Source organism: Olea europaea, unplaced genomic scaffold (assembly GCF_002742605.1).
Source record: "Olea europaea var. sylvestris unplaced genomic scaffold, O_europaea_v1 scaffold376, whole genome shotgun sequence".
NCBI classification, from domain to species: Eukaryota; Viridiplantae; Streptophyta; class Magnoliopsida; order Lamiales; family Oleaceae; genus Olea; species Olea europaea.
Genome location: NW_019256967.1, coordinates 76,229 through 97,622, shown reverse-complemented (window position 1 = coordinate 97,622; position 21,394 = coordinate 76,229). Strand labels below are relative to the sequence as shown.

At 34.8% G+C, this 21,394-nt stretch overlaps 1 protein-coding gene across 2 annotated transcripts in view; it reads left to right on the top strand.

Moving 5' to 3' along the window:
* Window positions 1–2,069: 2,069 nt before the first annotated feature.
* Window positions 2,070–21,394, top strand: part of LOC111386876 (MADS-box transcription factor 23-like) — a 38,730-nt gene continuing 19,405 nt past the window's right edge. For both annotated transcript variants that reach the window (XM_023011360.1, XM_023011359.1), the window contains exons 1-3: window positions 2,070–2,276; window positions 2,437–2,663; window positions 14,637–14,715. In XM_023011360.1, coding sequence (XP_022867128.1) covers window positions 2,482–2,663; window positions 14,637–14,715 — 261 coding nt within the window. In that variant the 5' untranslated portion in view covers window positions 2,070–2,276; window positions 2,437–2,481. The remainder of the gene's footprint in view (window positions 2,277–2,436; window positions 2,664–14,636; window positions 14,716–21,394) is intronic.

Genomic DNA, 21,394 nt, shown 5'->3' with positions numbered 1-21,394 from the left:
GCTGTCAAATAAGAGCTAAAACTCATTAGATTAATCTTCATACCCCACATATCTGGCTCCATGACTAATCAATCATATAATTAAGGGAATAATACATAAATTCTACATATAAGAAACATATTTTAAAACTAACAAACTCCATAAAAAATTTCAAAAGTCAGGTGATAAATCAATTTATTAAAATATAATTAATCACAACAAATTTCAAATCAAAGCCCTTATCTTCCTCTCTCTACTCTCTATCCTTTCTTTCTAATGGAGGCAGCCATCGGCTCCAGCGACAACGATTACTCTGACAATCTCTCCGATAATTGCTTCGACCATCGCTTCGAGGACTGCTCCAGCTCCAGTGACAGAAAAAATCTCTAAAAATTGAAAACAATTTCACTTTCTATACTCCACTGTAAAAAAATCTCCAAAAATTTATGAGTGACCAAATTTATTGTTCGTGACTAAACCCGTGTTTCATGTGACTATTTGCGATCAAATTTTTGTTGTTGTGACTGTATATGACTATCTAATTTGTAACTGTATGTAACAAATTCACTGACCTATGTTATCTATTATTAGCTATGATCAAATTAATCTTTGACGTGACTAATGTGATCAAATTTGTATTCAGTGTGACTGTTTGTGACAAGTGCAACCTTTAATTGTGACCAAATCACAACCAATCACAATCAACAAAAAATTGGTCACAAACGGTCACAACAAACACATACTTGGTCACATGGGATTATCACAAACAAATCTGCACACACCTCAGACTAATATATCCACCAACCAGCACCACCGATATCACGCCATCATTAGAACCACCATCAAACGTCGCGCGAACCTTAAAGAACGATGTAGACTACAATTCTTAAACACAAAATTTCATGAGCCAACTCAAAAAAAGAAAAAAAAAAAAGATTTTAACCATCCCAAATCTAAAAGTAACGAACACGTAGTGGACATTCTTTTGCAATTTCTTCAAGCACCGTTGGACCACCGTCGAACCACCGTCCCAACTCGCCGATCCCCAGATCTACAATCCCAAGCACCTAGCATCGAACCACCATTCCTTTAAGCACCCACCATCTCAACCAGTCACTGCTTATTTTTATTGTCGGACCACCATCGTACTCATTTTCAGAAATCGGACCACCCCAAGAATTTTATGCACGCAATGGCGTAGCGAGCAACTACTACGCGCCTCTACTTCCTCTAGCGGTTCTACTCCGCCCTCGGGGGTTAGGTGGGGATGACGTATTAATGGTAGAGCCTAGAGAGAGAGAGAAGATGAAGAGTGTGGGAGAGAGAGAGAGAGAATGGGGGTTGGGTTTGGGATAAAATCAAGGTGGTGGGATGGGGGTTATTATCAGGATTAAGTTTTAATTAAAATTTTTAATTACAATTAATAATCTTATTTACCACTAAAATTTGAAATTTAAACTTAATCACATTATTTATGAAAACTGGTCTTTAATTGTAGGGTTTTAGGTAATTTTCTCTATAATTAAGCCTTCGTTTGACACCTATTAGAGTTTTAATTTTAATTTTATGTTTTTGAAAAAAATTGAGTTTGAAGTAGTGATTTTTTTGAGAATATGTGGCGGAAAATTTGAAAAGAAAATTTAATTTATATGTAAAATATTTTATTGTGTGAATGTGATTGAAAATGACTATGAAAAAAGGATTAAACTGGATGTATAGATGATGAAATTATAGACCTTCTACAGGTCATTCTCATGGAGGTCGGGCCCATGCGGGACCCAATGCATTAAAAAATGGCCAAATATAACACCGACTCCACCCATTGTGATTGATATGTAAAACATCAATAAGAATCCTCCCTATAAGTGCAGGTCGGTCCATGAAAAAAATGGATGACAAACATGGCTAAATCCCCAAGGGCATTATCGTCTAATCATTTGACTAACAGTAGACACGTCCCCCCAAAAGTCAATGCAACATTGATAGATAAAAAAGGGTATAATCGTCAAATCACAATTCATACATCGGTCCTATAATAGGAAGTCCATTATGCGAAATGCAAAACCACCTACGCGTCAACCATCCATAAGGTTGTCGGCTCTTTTCCGTAACTGAGGAAGCCATAAGTTTTCCGCCACGTGTCAACCCACTCCAAAACCAGAAAAACCACTAGCTGTTTTTGCAGAAGCGGTTTTGCAGTTCTACCTCCCACTTGTAGTCATACTTTCCTTATATAGCAGTATTCCGAAACTTCGGTAGCAACGACAGCTTTTGTACTACATGTACACCTTCCAACGGTAAGTTTTTTCTTTTTCTTTTTCAAGTTTTTTTCTTGGAATATGTATTCAAAAATGATAAACCACCTTACTATCTTCTTCATAGAGCTGTGTATATAGATATAAATTTTTTTTTCTTTATTTTTGTGGGATTTACATGAATAAATTATTAACCATGTAGAGAGAGAGAGAGAGCGAGAAAAGTTAGTTGTTCGAGGGAATAATAATGGGGAGAGGGAAGATAGTGATAAGGAGGATCGATAATTCGACGAGTCGGCAAGTGACATTTTCGAAGAGGAGAAATGGGCTGTTGAAGAAGGCTAAGGAGCTTGCGATCTTGTGCGATGCCGAGGTCGGGGTCATCATCTTCTCCAGTACTGCCAAACTCTATGATTTTTCCAGCACCAGGTCATAAATTATTCATTTTAATTATCGTCTTTAGTATATATATACACACACATACATACATGTTCTTACGATTTTTTCGAGGCTTCGAGTTTTATTGTTTGTGATTTTGTAGCTTGCTATTCTCCAAGATCGATCTATGTAATCTTGTTAGCCAATTATTTCAAAAATGTTGTAGGTTTTTTGCATAACTAGATGGCAAAGTTTGTGCATAATATTTGGTTTTTATTGTTTTTTATTTGTGAATTATGGGTACTAAAATATTATTCAAACTAGTAAGTTGGAGATACTGATACTTTGCAAACACAAAATGCAATAGATTTGTAAGATTATGGCATGTTTGAAAGGTGGATTGATGGTGGTAATCATGAAAAAATTAAGCTAAGAACTTGTATTGCCTAATATTGTCTAGTACAAAATGTTGTATTTCCATTGTAGTGTAACATTTTTCTTACCTTCTCCACCTTCCAGGGTAGGGTGCACTAGCCTTTATTATCCATCCCATTCAAAGATTTTAGGGTCCACCCTTCTAGTGTGTCTCCCTCGTATTAATCTAGCTTGGAAGGGTTCCACAATAGTTGAATTCTTGTACACCTTACTCATTCTAATGGCTCTCTTTCTCGACACATGTCTTATTTTATAGCAAAACATATTCATGAGAAACTATACTTGAGCTATCATTGCGGTTTTAGTTAACAAGCCAATCGTAATATGTGTATAAGCCTCATCATTTCACTCTCATAAGGATGTGTCTCTCATTAATGGATATCAACAATGCTTTTCTATATGCTCTTAGAGAGTTTTCGCATAGCAACCTCAAAATTATTTTATTTTACTTATCGAGTTTATTTTAAGCTTCGTATGGCTATTTATGGCCTCAAACAAGCACTTCGAAGTGATTTTAGTTGTGACATCTCTATACCCTTTTGTAAACATGTTATTGTCACAATGCACTTGTTTGTGTATGTTGATGGTCAACCATTCTTATAGGTCATAAAGTAGATTTCACGTAACATTTCTTTGAGATCTAACAAATAAATATCAATTAAATGGTGGGGATCAACAAAGTACTTTCTTAGTGTTGAAATGCTATCATCCATGGCGGAAGGTCTTCTACTCAATCGACATAAATATATCTATGATCTCCTTACTAAATCATCGTGCGTAGTGCAAAAGATGTCACAAATGCCTATGTCCAGCCATAGCAGCTACACCCCATGATAGCTCACCTCCTTTAAATACCATCTTGTAGTTCAAAGTAGTTGGCTGCCATGACCTGTCTAAATAATTGTCATATTATGTTATATGGTTGATGGTGCAAATGACCTAAAAATGAAAGAATATTATAAACCTTGATCCATCATAATACCATCTACTATTATTAGCCATTTTAATTTTATTACTAAATTCTTTATTTGATCTAACACCTGCAACAAACGCAACCTAATTGTTCATTTCAAACTGAAACATATCTTAATCGGCTACTATATTGTCATAAATCAAGCATATTGAATGTGGTTCCTATATCGTCTCATATATAATCAGTCCTTAGTTATCGTATCCTCTTAGAAAGCCTCCCTCCTCTTAGTGGTTACCTACATGATTATCTCGAATATGAGTACCATCTTGTGAGGCATGATAGAGAGTTTACTTTCGACTCCTCAAATCAAGTGATTCAAGAATGCTCCGAAATCAATTCACTTGAGTGAGACATAGGAGACCGGAATTTCGTGTGTAGGAACTTAAAGTATTTTTTATTATGTTCCAATAGATATCGTAATAGCATATAATTACTTCACCCAATATAAATGACTTTTTCACTCTTTTATCTCCCCCTCTTTCCTTATTTTCCCTTATTCCATTCTCATGTGTAGGCCCTCATTTTTTGGGACTTTGATTTGTTTAAGATGGCTGTTATCTTCCAATAATAAGAGACACTTCTGAAAGGTTGGACTGATACTAGTATAAAATAGCAGAGCAGCCAGCTTCGAGTTAAGAATCAGTCATTCATGCAGGGTGGTTAAGAAATATATACGTATATGTGAATCTTCAATAAACTTAAAAAATCTAACGAGTATACAGTTTGTTTAAGAACAAAGTCAAAGAATTATTAATGTTGTTATTATTTTTTACAACTATTTTAAGTCGCCAACTTTTGCACACACCAACGTATACATACATAGTATAATTAGTATAACACCATTTTCTTTCAGAAATCACAAAAGCACATATTACAATTTTACAGTACATTTTATCGAGTAACTTCACATATCTTTGTATTCACAAGAAAATGGCCTATCCAACTAGTGTATATGGAACAAAGCCCTTCCCACTTATTTATTATTTTCAATAGCTCCTAGGTACGCTGAGGTATATAACTCCTAAGTCGTAGGAGAAATTTCTTCGTAAGGGGGTGTGTACAATTAGTTTTTACTTTTGGCACACCTTGTTACGAAATACATAAAGGTACTTTAAAACGGTAAAATACAAATCAAACAACTTAATAAAAACACTCACATGCTAACTTTAACATCTTGGTGAGAAATTATCTACATGATAAAGTATGTAACAAAAGCATCGAGTGTTATAGCTCATTTGGTAGGGGAACCTCTTTGACACGCTCATCAATGATTTTCAAGGCAGTCCATCATACAACAAAATCATGCATCTAATTTGAGAAATTAATGTCTTACTCCATAATTGTGAGAGAACAATATTCGGGCACTGTCTCGGAGAGAGGCTAGATGAAATAAGCATGTATGTGAAAATGTGGACTACCTGTACTTGGACAGAAAGATCCTATGAAGCTTCATTGTTCCCTGGGATTGGGTTTGGGCCTTTACTGCATAGTTTAGGTGGAGGGCGAAGAAGGCCTCCTTCCGAGGGGGCCCGAACCATCAACGAGATATCACTTTGGAAGAGTTAGAATTCTAACCTTGTGTCAGGACATGGTATTTACATGAGGTTCCTCTTTCAAAAAGTCACCGAAAGGACTTAATTGATCCTTGATGTATGTTATGACCAATCCTTTTGATAAACTCAACCAAAAGCGAAAAGGGATAAAGAACACCATTGAAATTTGTTGACTCACACCTTGAAATCCAACACAACCATTGTTTCTTATGTCAAATTGCATATTTCGCCCCATTTGCAGAAGCAAGTTTTCTTCAACATTTTGGGCTATTATCAGGCATACGAACTCCAACTACTTTAGTTAATTGGTTCTCATATCTAAGTGATGGGTAGGAAAATATGGATCCTCATTGAATATTGGTAGACCGTTATCTACAAAATTTTCAATTTCTCCGTTGAAAATTGAGTGACCATCGTAAATGAAATTCAAAGATTCTTCCACTTTGAATTATTGAAAGAAGTAAAAAGGGTTTTGCCCCAAAACAAAACTTTTGACATTATCAAAGTGCCACTGATTCTATCATGAACGAACACCTTGCTTCGATACCAACTGGTGTAGTTTTATAGAGGTGAAGTGATAGAAATAAATAAACGAATACATTATCAAAGTGCCACTGATTTCAAAGGAATGATGCAACACCATCACCTTCTAGCTTTGTTGATTTCTAGGAATACCAAAAATCTAGGCATAAAATACAGAAAATTTGGACTCATTGATTTTGAATATTAAATACCAAAAATTTAAGAATTTGAAGATCTCAAGAATTAATATTTTCTTTCAATTCAAAAATCATGTACTGCTATTAAGACTTGCAACCCTTAATTTAAAGCAATAACTAAAAATCAAATAAAAACTAAATTAAAAATAATGAGACTCAATCTTCATCAAGGTTAAATGTAGATAAATGCCAAAATTAAAGATAATGACTAAAATTAATGATGAAGACTCAGTCTTCATCACAAATGGTTTGGTCTGATTTTGGTGCCCATTTAGGTACCAAATAGAATCGTAGAATGATTTGAGATATTGATGATAATAGCACCCTGTTCTAATACTATCCATTTCTCCATGCCTATTCAACTCTTACTTTTGATACCAAATATTCTAAAACATTAATGGAGGTTTGCAACTCTATAGTTATGGATCCCTTGTACATTTTATGATCCTCTTCTTCATCTTCGAGTTAGAGATTCCTTCACCTAGCAAATAAGTGATGGTGTGAGCTCTAGTCTCTGTGTGTGTCCATTCATTTTCACCTAGTAAGGTTACCGATAGTAGAGACAAAAAATGTGAACACTTGTCCAACAAATATTGTGATGTACACATCACAAAACCATAAAACAAAAATAGATACCCAACTATCTTTGGAAATAACTCCACATTTCTTTGTTTATGCAAGAAAAGGCCTACCCCCCAACTAGTCTTGTGTGCATTAAAGTGTACTTTCAGAAGACCTTATTATGAAACATAAAGTCCTAGATTTAGTGAAAAACAATTTAGAGGGAGTTGATGACGTTGTGTCTATGAATTGAAAAATTATATGACTTTTTGAGGTATCTCTAGACAATTAAATTTGTTGCCTACCAAAATACTTGGACACTCTAAAGAACATCAATTTGTTTGTTGAACTTAGCCTTTTAATTGTGAAGACAGTTTCTAGAGTGCCAAGGTGTTCAATGGCTTACGTGTAAAAATCAACGTTAGATTTTAATAGGACTTGGAACAGTCTAATTCGATCAGATTTCGAACGGAATCGAACAAAACTGAGTGCCAGTGAAAATCTTAAAAATAGAACCATTGATTCTATATCCAACAATGGAAATGAACAAGAACCGAACAAATTGGTTCTAGTCTGATCCATGTCGGTTCTTTATATTAAAAAAATAAAAAAATAAAGTATGAAACTACTAATCAGAATAAAAATAGATAAAAATTGTGTATGAAATCACTTGTCATTCCTGTAATCTAATAATGAAAAATCAATTAAATAAGGAAACAAATAAAATCCAACTTTATTGCTCAAAGATCAACTGATAAAAGCGGAAAAAAAATGATAAACTACAAATCTAGATAGAAATTTAATTCTTAAGAAAATTCATAAAACAATGTATATTAAAAAAATAAACGCAATGCTTATAACCTGATTATCTTAAATAATTCTCAAGGATAAGATCATGAATTTTGATGGTCGACCACTTCGATGATAACGAGAAATTTAATTTTTTACAAAAAATTGAACTAAAAATAAATTTTTTTTTCTATTGAAGTTGCATTAAAGCTATGAATTTGTAAAATATTTATAAAATTACTTAGATTTGAACTTTGATTGACCATTAGGCTTGTTGCAAAGAAAAGAAGAAGCGTGTTCAAATATCTTGGTACGATGCACTAGCAAAAAGAAGAATTTTCATTATTGGTTCTCAAAGCAGAATTGAGAACCAGATTGTAACCGATCAATTCTCGATGTATTGCCCAAAATAGACGCTTTTAGTAGAAGAATATGAGCCAAACTGACTTGATTCTATATGGTTCTAGTTTGATTACATTGGTTCAGGGAAAAAAGATTCATTCCTAAACGTTAATGTGTTTCAGAGTTACCAATTAAGATTATGCAGATTAAGCCATATAAAGACTCTTTAGTTTGTAGAATAATGCAAGCAAGAATGTCAACAAAATAAAGCACAATCAAACTTTCAAATGGTGGATAAACCGTAAATGGAAATGACAGTCCGTAGTTGACAGATTGGCAGAGAGAGACAAAAGCACAAAGTTGAGTTTGGAGCTGTTGGTTGCATAATATATTTATAAAGTAGATTTTAAACTTTGACATTCTTCTAAAAAAGCCCAAAAAAAAAAGGGCAGAAACTTAGGGGTCAACCGACCCTATAGGACCCCCCAGGTCTGCCCGTGATAATAAAGTTCATCTTCATCTAACACAAAGAAAATTTAGCCTAGCATGATTCTCATGATAAAACAACAAAGGAATTGAAAAATCATCATTCAAAATTTATAAATACAAGAAGGAGATATGAAATCTATTCTTCTTGATCTTCAATCCCAAGATTTAATTATTCAAGTTCTTGATGTTTCTTGATTTAATCATGCTAGATTTATTCTTCTCTTCGACTTATGATAAATTAGCCTCTTGTTCTTAAAAGATTTTATAATATGAATTGCTATGAGAGATGAGAGATAGATCCCTCACTACTTAGCTCTTGTTCTCCTTTTATAGCTACCAAAAAATGGGTTTAAATGGTGTAAAAATTGATGGGAAAAGTTCATAACTCAGGTATATTGTTTGTACCAATTCACAAATCAGGTCCAAAGTTTAAAAATGCAAAATTCAGGTTTTGGTATAATTAATAAAAAATATTTATTAATTAAATATAACAAAATTACAATTATACAATTAATGGTCACAGATTCATAATTATTGATCATAAATTTATTTACTGATCACATATCATTGATTAATTGGTCACATATTATTTCGTTGTCACAAATCAATTATTTCGAGATCACAAATCATTCAAATTACAAGTCACATTTTATTTATGGGTAACATATCACAGTTTATTGGTCACAAATTATTTTGTAGTCATATACACCTAATTTTTTATCACAAATCAGCCAAATAATTGGTGACAAACGTCCAAATAGTTGGTCACAGACGGGGAATTGTTGGTCATGGACACCCCCACCGTTGGCCAACCAAAATCAATACAATCACCACTGCCTCGCGACCACCAGTAACCACCGTTGCTACACCGCCACCACCACCACCACCATTTTGCAAACACCACCACCACCATACCACGCTAGTAACACCACCGCACTTACTGCCACAAACAAATCACACGAGTTAGTCACCAGACTTGCCTACCACCGCCTATATTATGTCTAGATTCACCGCACCACTATCACCATCGTCGACCGCCACCACCACCACCCCACCTGCACCTCCAATGAAAACCACCACTAGATTGAAAAACCAAAACCCCCCCAACCCCCCAAAAGTGCAGATCGAACCACTACACCACCACTAGCGTCGTCGCCACCTCCACAGTCAAACCACCACTAACACCACAAAAAAAATCCCTCAGATCGCCACTACAATGCTTAGATTCGAAGGCACAAAGGCGATCTTCGAGCAAAGTCACTGTAAAAATTGCAGATCGAACCGCTCACCACCACTAGCGTCGTCGCCACTAACACCTCCATAGTCAAACCACCACTAACACCACAAAAAACATCACTCAGATCGCCACTACAACACTCAGATTCGAAGGCACAAAGGCGATCTTCGAGCAAAGTCACCGTAATCTGTTGTTATGCTGCAATCGAATGCATAAAGGTGCCGAAGGAACAAAGGAGATCGCCGAATGCCGACGTCTTGCTGCAGTCGCCGTCGTCTGGCGTCTCCAGTGCGGCATCCCCTCCGGTTGTGATCTGGTAGTAAAGAAGAAGAGAGAGGGAAGGGGGTGTAGAGGGAGGGAAGGGGAAGTACCGAAATAATTACAGGTCTTAGGGAGGTGGGGCTGGGGGCAATTGGGGTTTTAATAAAATGAATTAAGGTTTTAATATGTGGGGGGTTTAATTTTTGATGGAAACCTGATTAATGCATTATTAAACTTTAAACTTGGTTTTAGAATTATGTTTTTTAAACGCCTGATTGTTTGTAATTTCCTCAAAATTGATTTCCAAAAGGGTTCTGACCGTGTAATGAAGTTGTTGGTCTGCCTTGAAAAGTGTCCATATGCATGTGTGGGCTTCTCTTTTGCGTTTGCATGGGCTTTGTCTTCTACACTCAATTTTTTGAAAACTCTACCTTGCGCACGCACATGTTAACTATGGGATTCATGCAATTTTAATCATTTGTCTTTCATTTTTGTCCAATTGACTCCCCACATTCTTCAATCATAAAAATGCAATCTGAAGTAGCTTTTAAATATTTGCATTTTCATCATTGAACTTTTCCTTTTTTTTTATAGATTTTTTTCTTTCTTCTAATTTCACTTCCAAATATCAAGTTTCACCTAACAAACAATATAAACAACAGAATAAGCTATAGAAAATCAAAGCTACTACTTAATATCTTAATTTAAAAGCTTAAATAAGTGTATAAAATGTACTTATTAAACACCTCCAAGCTCGAACACTTGTTTGTCCTCAAATAAAATTATAATATACTCAACAAGTAAAAGTTTAACCAGAAAATATGTATTTTGCGATTTGATAATGTCAAAGAATATCTGTCTACACCTTTTACATCATATCTTTCTTCCAAAGGCATTATTCATCAAAATCTTTTGTATACACTCCACAACAAAATGGAGTTGCAGAAAGTAAAAATCGTCATTTGTTAGAGGTTACTTATGCTCTCCTTTGTCATATGCATGTCACTAAACATTTTTGGAGTGATGCTATCCTCACAGCATGCTATCTTCCATTTTGGGTGGTGCGTCCCCTTTTTGAACTGTGTTTTCCTTCTCTCCACAGTACTCTTTACCTCTCAAGATTTTTGGGTGTATTTGTTATGTTCATCACACTGGTCCGGGTCATGATAAACTTGACTCTGGCTCTATGAAATGTGTTTTCCTTAGTTATTCCCAAACACGAAAAGGGTAACGTTGTTACAATCCCTCTCTACAACGCTACTTCGTATATGCAAATGTCACTTTCGACGAGTCCACGCCCTACTTTCCTGATCATAGTATGTCACCAGAATCCACAAGGTATCTTGTTCGCTTACCCGTTCCATATCTACCAGTAGGTATTTTTCCTGATCCAGACTTGTCCCAATCTACTATTCTGAGGTTGTCCCTCTCTCATGAGAATCCATCTCTTCCTATAAAGGTTTATACTCGACGATCTAAGCCACTAATGCTTGTGGCCACATCCGTCACCACGTCGTTTGTAGATCTTGAATCCGTTACCTCTTCTGATCTTGAGTCATTGCTCATTGCCCTCCGTAAAGATAAATGTACTTGTGTAAATAAACATCCTGTAAGTCACTATGTCATTTTTGATTCACTGTCGCCTACATTTTCCTATTTCACATGCCAGATCTCTAGTTTTTGTGTACCCAAAACAGTAACACAAGCTTTATCTGATCTTGAGTGCCTAAAGGCTATGGAATTAAAAATGGCAGCATTGTATGAGAATAAGACTTGGGAACTTGTTCCTACACCTCCCTAGATACATCTTGTTGGCAATAGATGGGTTTTTGTTTCGAAATTCATTCTTGATGGGACTGTTAAGCGTTTGAAAGTCCGATTGGTTACTAAAGGTTACACACAAACTAATGGTATTGCTTATGATGAGACATTTTCTCCTATTGCTAAGATCTCTGCAATTCGTGTTTTGATTCCTATTGCTGCTAATCTTGATTGGCCACTATTTCAATTGGATATTAAGAATGCACTCTTTTATGGTGACTTGCATGAAGAGGTTCATATGGAGCAATCATCAGGATTTGTTGCTTAGGAGGAGTACCAGAACTATGTTTGGAAGTTGAAAAATGCTTTATATGGGTTAAAACAATCACCAAGGGCATGGTTTGGAGAGTTTTCTGAGATTGTTCTTGAATTTAGTCTTCAAAGGTGTCAGACAGATCATTCAGTATTTTATTTGCAAACTGGTGTAGGTTACACTATCCTTGTCGTTTATGTGGATGATATTGTAATCACTGGTAATGACGTAGAAGGAATTGCTAGATTGAAACAGTTTCTACAACAACATTTACAGACCAAATATCTGGGCAAACTTCGATATTTCTTGGGTATTGAAGTCGCTGGGTCTCAAGCAGGTGTCCACTTATCTCAAAGAAAGTATGTACTTGACCTATTAGATGAGATATGATTTCTTGGAACTCATCCAGTTGATATTCACATGGATCCTAATACGGATCTTTTGAAAGAGGAAGGAGAATTGTTTGGAGAATCAAGTAAATATCGTCGTTTGGTTGGAAAATTGAATTATCTTACTATCATGCAACTAGATATTTCTTGCGGTTAGTGTTATTAGTCAGTTATTGGATGCTCCTTGAGTTTCTCATTGGAATGCTGCTATACGGGTTATTCGGTATTTAAAAAAGGCTCTAGGCCTTGGGTTAGTGTACAAACCAAATGGACACATTTTAGAGTAAAAGGGTTTACAGATGCAGATTGGGGCAGGATCTCCTTCAAATAGACGATCTACTACTGGTTTCCGTACATTTCTTGGTAGTAATCTTGCGTCTTGAAAAAGTAAAAAACAAACCGTAGTAACAAAGTCAAGTACAAAAGCAGAATATAGAGCAATGGCTCATACTACTAATGAGTTGACATGGTTGCAACACTTCCTTTAAGAAATCAATCTTTCACCGTCTACTCCCATTCCGATGTTTTGCGATAATCAAATTGCTCTACAAATTGCATCCAATCCAGTTTTTTATGAGAGGACCAAACACATTGAAGTTAATTGTCACTTTGTTCTAGATAAGATAGTGAGTGGTGATATATGCACACCATTTGTGAAGACCGAAGACCAACTTCTTGATGTAATTATGAAGTCACTGAATGGTAATCAATTGAGATTTCTTTGTTTCAAGCTAGGCCTATATGATATATATGCTCCAGCTTGTGGGGAGTGATAAGGAAAGAAATTACAAATAATAATATATATTAGGCAATAAGGAATCACGTATATTGGGTTTCCATAATTGTATCTTTTTATGTACTCTATATGATGAAAGCATGAGAGGAAGGTGATTATTCTCTTCTCTCGAAGTTAATACTTTTCCTCAACAGCAAGGCATTTTGGATGATGTAAAATATGATATTTGAGGCCATATAGAACAATTTAATTGGGAGATTTGTACTATTCCGCGAGTTCATTGATAGCTTCTTAAAATGAGTTTGGGTGTACTTTATGAAAACTAAAGATGAATGTCAGATATTTTTCTCGAATGGAAGAAGGTAAGAGACTGAAAATGCAGAAAAATGGCTCGGAATGGATAATGGCGGTGAATATAGTAGTAGCCCACTTTAAGATATATTAATAGAGAATTGTGCATAACTTCACAATAAGAGGTTAGTCCAACTAAATGGTCTTCTTATTTCATACAAGGCACTCTCATAACAATTTCATAGGGGTTACACTAATAATCAACAATTTTGTGTTTGTATGTGGGATGTTAGTCCAACTTAATAGTCTCCTTATTTCATACAGGCAATCCTTCACTCTAAGCAAGCTGTCTCACTAACTTGCAAATACATTTTTTCCACAACCAGCTTAGAACTTCATTTTTTACCCCAATTTTTCTCCTTTGTTATTATTTTTTTTTCCCATTCAAAGATCTAATGAGAGAGAGAATAGAAAATTTTAATTCAATAGGACTTCATCTAAGATTTGATCCATGAATCTTCTGTCAATGACTTCATTTATAATCAAACCTCAAAGTACATCAACCCTCGTATAAGGAAAGAGCCAGACAGGACTACAAATTTCTTTTCCACAAGTGCCATGGATGACTCTTATAACAGATTCTCATTTTTTTAAAATTTCCGAGAACGTATACCGACTAATAACGGATGAACAGTTATAATTCATTAGTAGGAGCTGACCTTCGCCAAATTCAAGATTACACCTTTTAAGTCGACAAATATTAGTATCTAGCTTAAAGCAAGAATAGCACATAACAAAGTTGTGGATAAATTCCCAAGAGAAAACATTTAGGATGCTTGAACAAATTCATTTAAGTTTCAAAGACATGAATCTTAAACAGCTTGCATGATAAAATCACATGACAGCTAATTCCAAGTATTGTAAGGCACAATCTAACTTTCTTGGGGTCATCTGGCATAACAGTAATAGAGCATATATCCCAGCAAAAGGAGGCTATAACTAATACTTAACAAGAATGCAAAGAATGATTTCGTAATTTACTTACCATGTAGTGAAATTACTTCGAATGGATGGAATGTCAACTCATTGACCTATTTAGATCCACTTTAACTGTTCAGGGTAAATGAAACAGCTATATTATATAAATATCACCAACATCTGCGCTATTTATGCAGCATGAAGTCAGTCATTGAACGATACAAGAAAGCCACCGAGGAGCAGCAACAATTGAGCAGTTCAACTTCGGAAGTCAAGGTAATCTCTGTTACCCAACTCCCAGTGTGTTTTACCTTGAAATAAAGATGGATGTATGGAAAATGTCTTTCGTTGCATTTTTCTCTATATAAATTTCATAGAAAACAAAAGAATTTCTGTGCAATCGAAGGAGATAACATGCTTCTAGACATGGAAGTACCTAGAATCTAAATCAAACAACTTGAAACAAAAGATTCAAACATACCAACACTAAGCCTGAAGGCACAATAACAGTTTATATTTTACATAATGTTTAGAGTCTCATCCTCTTACAGGATGAGAAAATTTTGCTTTCCGTTATCTATCCCATAGAACTTTATAATAGTTCACAGATATTGATGCAATAGACCATCTTCAAATGAAGCTTGAATATGTGAACAGTCCTTTCTGCAAATATCACAAAAAATCTTGGTTACTGAAAAAGAAGAACAAAGACAAATAAAGGTATACACATAACACAGATTAACTCAAGTTTTACATTCTGCAGTATTACTGACTTATCGCATAGTGTAATAATTTATGATGCTTTTAAGTACCCTGATTTTTCTTCCGAAGGCCTAAAGAATTAATTTCTAGGGCACAGAATCTTCTTTATGATGCCCTGATGAAATAATATTGAAAGCACCTTGCAAAGAAAAGACTGATTCCTTACCATTGACTTAGGATGGTCTTGTAGACCACACAAGATGTGCGAGTAAGATGGGACTGCCTATGATGCTTCATGGAGCCAGGGGAAGTATGTAACAACCAAGTATGATCTTAGGATCAGTATGATAGAATTAAAGGTCTCGAATTGCCTGCTAGATGACTGATGTAAATATTTGATCTATCTCACTACAATTTATTCTCCTCCAAATAGTGCTGAAGAAGTTGTAAAGATGAAACTACAAGGATGGTTAAAAAAATCAATTAAATGAATGAAGAATGTTAGAAGGAGCAATTCAAGGTTATATATAACGCATAAGATTAGAGCAGGTTGGATGAAATGGAGAAGTACTAGAGTGATTGCTCGATAAGAAAATTCCTGTAATCTTAAAATGTCAGCTCTATAGAACAATGATCATACCTTTTATGCTTTATATAGGACTGAGTGTTGCATAGGACGACATATCCATAAGATGAACCTATCTAAAATGAGAATTATAAGATGGATGTTTGCTCATATTAAAAATGATATGATAAGAATAAGGATCAAGTAATAAGACGAGAAGAACAGATTTCATGAAAACTCCTCCAAGTTGTTTAGCAGAAGATGCAGATGAGACGAATTATAAAGGTCAAGAATTCAATGAAACCTGGTACAACCTGTCCAGGCAATCAATAAGTCACTCAAAATTTCTCATCTCCAATGCTGAGTTGTGACAACTTTGTTGAAGAACATTAATGGAACAGGTAATGCAAAAAATAGAACTGATTTGAGTGAAATGCAAAAAATAAATTTTTTTTTTTTTTTTGAAAAAATAAAAAAATAAAAAAAAATAAACCTAGGTTATAGATATTGTTAGAAGTGAAACTCGCACAAATGCAAGTAGGATTTGAGTGGCTCTATGACGACAAGCTAGGAGAACCAATTAACAGGAACTCAAGAGCTCAAGATCCAAAAGTGTAATGTCAGCATCACAAAGGAAGCAGACAATTATAGATTTAATTGGTGTATTGTTTCAAAGAAGAATTATAAGAATGACTAAATACAAGTAATAGCAATCACGCGAAAAGTTGAATAAGTATTGATTGACATGTAAATGACTCCAAGAGCATTAAATTGCATGAAGACTGGAAATATCTATGGAAGACATGATTATTTCTGGGATTAAACTTTCACTAGATAACCAAGTATGAGAAATTCCCTAGAAAAGCATACTACCAGTAAAGAAAAAACAAGATCGTTTAAGCAAGAGAAAGAAAAGAAAGTAAAAATACGTAATGGTATAGGTACTTCATAACACATTTAAAGAAGCACGTGAACTCTCATACAAGTAGTAGGCACCAGCAGCAGTAAATTTTTGAGTTTATTGGACATCAGTTAAAAGTCCTGTGGGAGTTCTTGTCCAATAACTTTCCAGAGTGATAACATCAAACAAGCAGATAGTTAATCATTTGTGGTCTTGAGATATTACATTAACCCGAAAGTAATATAAGCTAGAAAACTGCTATTAATAAATGGGTAAGGGACAATGCCAACCATCCACTACACTATTGTGTAGGAGACCAAAAATTCCTATCCCAGCAGCAGTAATTACATTAAAGAAAACCTAGAAAGTTGCTCCCTGTATAATACAAATGGAATAGGCATGCTTGGGGTCGTTTCTTTGCTTAATTTCAAGGGTCTTTCAGCTTTATAGGAAGAACTTAAGTAAAATCAACCATCTATCCCTCATGTCCTGACCCTAAAAATAATAACTCCAGTTACGTTTGTCTCAGTTTCTATGTAGTTCAATCTAGTTTAGAAGTGTACTTTTTTAACATATATGGTAAAAACAAGAAGTTGCATTTCCTTGTATAAAAATAGTTCCATATTTTTATAGTATAATGGTACTTACAAAATATTTTAAGTAAGACTGATAAAAGAAGCTACTCAAATACCTAATCTAATCTGATAAAAGTCTCTGATAGTCTAATCACACTATCTTCCTCCCCGTGATCACTCTCTCCCTCCTGCATAAAAAAATAGTACCATATTTTTATAGTATAATGGTACTTATAAAAGTGAGAATATTTTTAAGTAAGACTGATAAAAGAAGCCACTCAAATACCTAATCGAATCTGATAAAAGTCTCTGATAGTCTAATCACAATTATCTTCCTCCCCGTGATCACTCTCTCCCTCCTGTATAAAAAAATAGTTCCATATTTTTATAGTATTATGGTACTTATAAAAGTGAGAACATTTTAAGTAAGATTGATAAAAGAAGCCACTCAAATACCTAATCTAATCTGATAAAAGTCGCTGATAGTCTAATCACAATTATCTTCCTCCCTGTGATCACACTCTCTCTCCTGTCAGTCATCTTTTCTCACAGTGGCAGACCATCCACTGACTAACCAAAATTAGAGGAAGAAGAAAACATGAAGAAGAATAAAGAGAGAAGGCTGTTGGTATAGCAAGAACCAAGAAGAGGAGATAAGGAAAAGATACAAAAGGAAACGAGAATAATGAATTTTAAAAAAAAAAAAAAAAAAAAAAAAAAAGAAAAAAAAAAAAAAAAAAAAAAAAAAAAAAAAAAAAAAAAAAAAAAAAAAAAAAGAAAGAAAGAAAGAAAGAAAGAAAGAAAAAGCATTATTCTAAAAACCAAGAACCATCATGTAATTCTTAAGTAGACTGCCTAAGCCCTCAATCATCTCTGAAGAAGACTACCACGAAAATTGATAAGATTAGAATTATTTAAATAATAACTTCAAGCTAAGGCAAATAGTTAACTTATAGGTGCATTGATGCCCTGCTCTCCATGATATTTAGAATGGTTGCAAAAGAGATTGCAGTGAAGAGAACTGCATTAATTGGAAAAGTCAAGACCAGTCACACATTTCTTAAGTAGACCACCTACGCTCTCAACATAAGAGATGATTCATTAAAACAGATTAGTACCATATTTTGCATCAAGAAGTACCAAGAACTAATATACACTCTCAAACCTCTCCATTATTGGGTGATTATAATTGCATTTTAGAGCTCAGCTCCATACGTAACTACTTATGAACATGAATTTTCCGTGAGATCTCAAATGAAAATCTAGCTTCCTTAAATGATATTGATTGCAAATCCTGTAACTCACCATTCTACATGAGGGAACTTTTCAAATATTATATGAAAAATGTATATCTTGTTTGGTAAGGTGGATTATAGAGTATGGGATAATTTAAAGAATAAAAAGATTGTGCTGTACAGTTCTTTCAAAAACAGCACATAAACATGCCTTTAGGTTGACTATGAAGGTCTGCAACAAGGATTAAATTTTTTGGGGCCGACTTTTTGCAGGCATTATTATTCAAGTCAACTACAATTTGATGATATATGCTCAAACACCCTAACTCCTTTCGGTACCTTATGTTGTCTAAGAAAGAAGTCGCAAGTCTAGAACAAGGTCAAAACAAATGATAAGCATCCATCGTAGGATTGGAAGCACCTGAATCAATAATCCAAGGTGTTCTTATGATTTGATGTGACATTTAATGCTTTCAGGAAACTACCTTTGTGAGCCAGTGAGCTCGAAGAGCCGTATGTAGAAGACTAGCTTGATGTCTGAGGTTGGAGAAGATTTGATATAGTTGTTCTCATTGCTTGGGATTAAATGCTCCATTTTTTTTGCTCTTTGGATTTTCTAGTTTGATTGACCAAAACTTGATAGCCACGATTTTTAATATTTTGTGTTGATTTCAAGTTGATGGGTTTGCCATGTAAATCCCAACATGTGTCTTCTTTATGTCCTCGTTTACCGCAGTATTCGCATCGGGTCGTCCTTTTTGTTGTTTTTGGTCCAACCCATTCGTTGTGCCTTTTGATGATAAACCTGTAAGCCTAACATTTTTTGTACGCCCAAATTGAGATAACATTGTTTGCCCAAATTGTGAGGACCTAGGCCCAAAGTTGGAGATACCATTCTGTCCAATTTGAGAATACCCAATATTTGACCCAACACCAATTGGCCCAACAATAAAATATTCAGCTTGTCCAAATTGAATAGTCCAGCATTCGGCCAAAATTAATGAGGCGACGCAGCTCCAATTCCTTTACCCAGAAGTGCCAACATCTCCAAGTCTCCTATAGCGGTTGCTCCATCCTTCATCATTACTTTTTGTCAGCTTTCCTCCCTTCTCACTTTGGCAAACACTTTTTGTACGCCCAAATTGAGATAACATTGTTTGCCCAAATTGTGAGGACCCAGGCCCAAAGTTGGAGATACCATTCTGTCCAATTTGAGAATACCCAATATTTGACCCAACACCAATTGGCCCAACAATAAAATATTCAGCTTGTCCAAATTGAATAGTCCAGCATTCGGCCAAAATTAATGAGGCGATGCAGCTCCAATTCCTTTACCCAGAAGTGCCAACATCTCCAAGTCTCCTATAGCGGTTGCTCCGTCCTTCATCATTACTTTTTGTCAGCTTTCCTCCCTTCTCACTTTGGCAAACACCTCTCGTGTGGAAGGCAGTGGCTTTTGGCCCAAAATTCATCCTCGAACGTCATCTAAGCCGCGATTAAGACCGGCCAGGAATTCAAAAACTCGTTCATTTTCAAGCCTTTTTTTGTACTTGACGCCGTCATCGAGACATTCCCACTCTTCTTCATACCACATTTTTATGGAGTATATCGATGACCAAGCGACACATCAATCAGTAGTACTTTAAATTCCAGAAGGATTTCACATTTCGTTATTAAGAACCCAATAGAGTTCATATTTCGTTAGGTTGCGCTAGGAAGTCTACTAACAATTAATGCATAAATTATTGAACATAAAAGTATACGGAAACATCCACTTGCACATAAGTATCTTACCTCATCAAATAAAATGAATTTTTGAAAGAATTCCAATATCTTTTCTACTTTCTCGACTGCGTTAATAAAATCGTGACTTGAGTTTTCAAAACTATTTTCTCTCTCCTATCTGCAGTGTAAAATTTCATGGGGAAGAATTATTAGACAATTGCACACTGTATATAGGAAAAAAAATAGTAGTTAAGTCATAGTACAATTGTGATGGAAGAAAACGTATACCAAACTTGGATAGAATTGAAATTTGATAAAACAAATCATACTAGTCACGTACTTGAATTGGTATAAATTATATAATTAATACTTACCTCACTAAAAGAAGATTCACTAACAACTATAAAAGGTGGAATTTGGATTGTATTCAAATATAGTTTCACGTGAAAATTAACCCTACCAGGTTGCCACAACATAAAAAAACTTACCAACTTAATTTATAACTGTATGTTAAGAGACTTGAGAAGAGAGGAAAAAACTATCTTTTTTCTCTTATTTTACATTACAGCTGAGTGCCCTTTTTTATAGTACTCAAGAGGGGCTAAATTAAGGAAATAAAAAATATTCTCAAATCCTACCTAATCTCCAAGAATCATGCCTAATTACAATAATAACAATTTCCCTAAATACAATAGTTAATCAATGCAAATAAGATATTATCATATCTCTAGAATTTCAACACTCCTCCTCAAGTTGGATCGTAAATGTTGATCATATCCAACTTGTGAATGAAATCATCAATTTTTTGTCGAGATAGACCTTTAGTGAAGATGTCTGCAGTTCGTTCCCGTGTATGAACATATATCATACAAATATTTCCTTCATCTACCTTCTTTTTGATAAAGTGTCTGTCTACCTCTACATGTTTAGTTTGATCATGTTGAATCGGGTTCAGAGAAATGTTGATTGTAGCTTTGTTATCACAATACAGTTTAACTGGAGCTTTTAATGTAACGCGCAACTCTTCCAGAAGTTTCTTTAACTACAGTCCCTCACATACTTCTTGTGCTACTGCTTTAAACTCAACTTTAGCACTACTTCTAGCTACAACATTTTGCTTCTTACTTCTCCAAGTTACTAAATTTCCCCATACAAAAGTGCAATATCCAATAGTTAACCTTCTATCATCTGTTGAACCTGCCCAGTATGCATCTATAAAGATTTCTATTCCCTTTTTATCATTTTTTTTGAA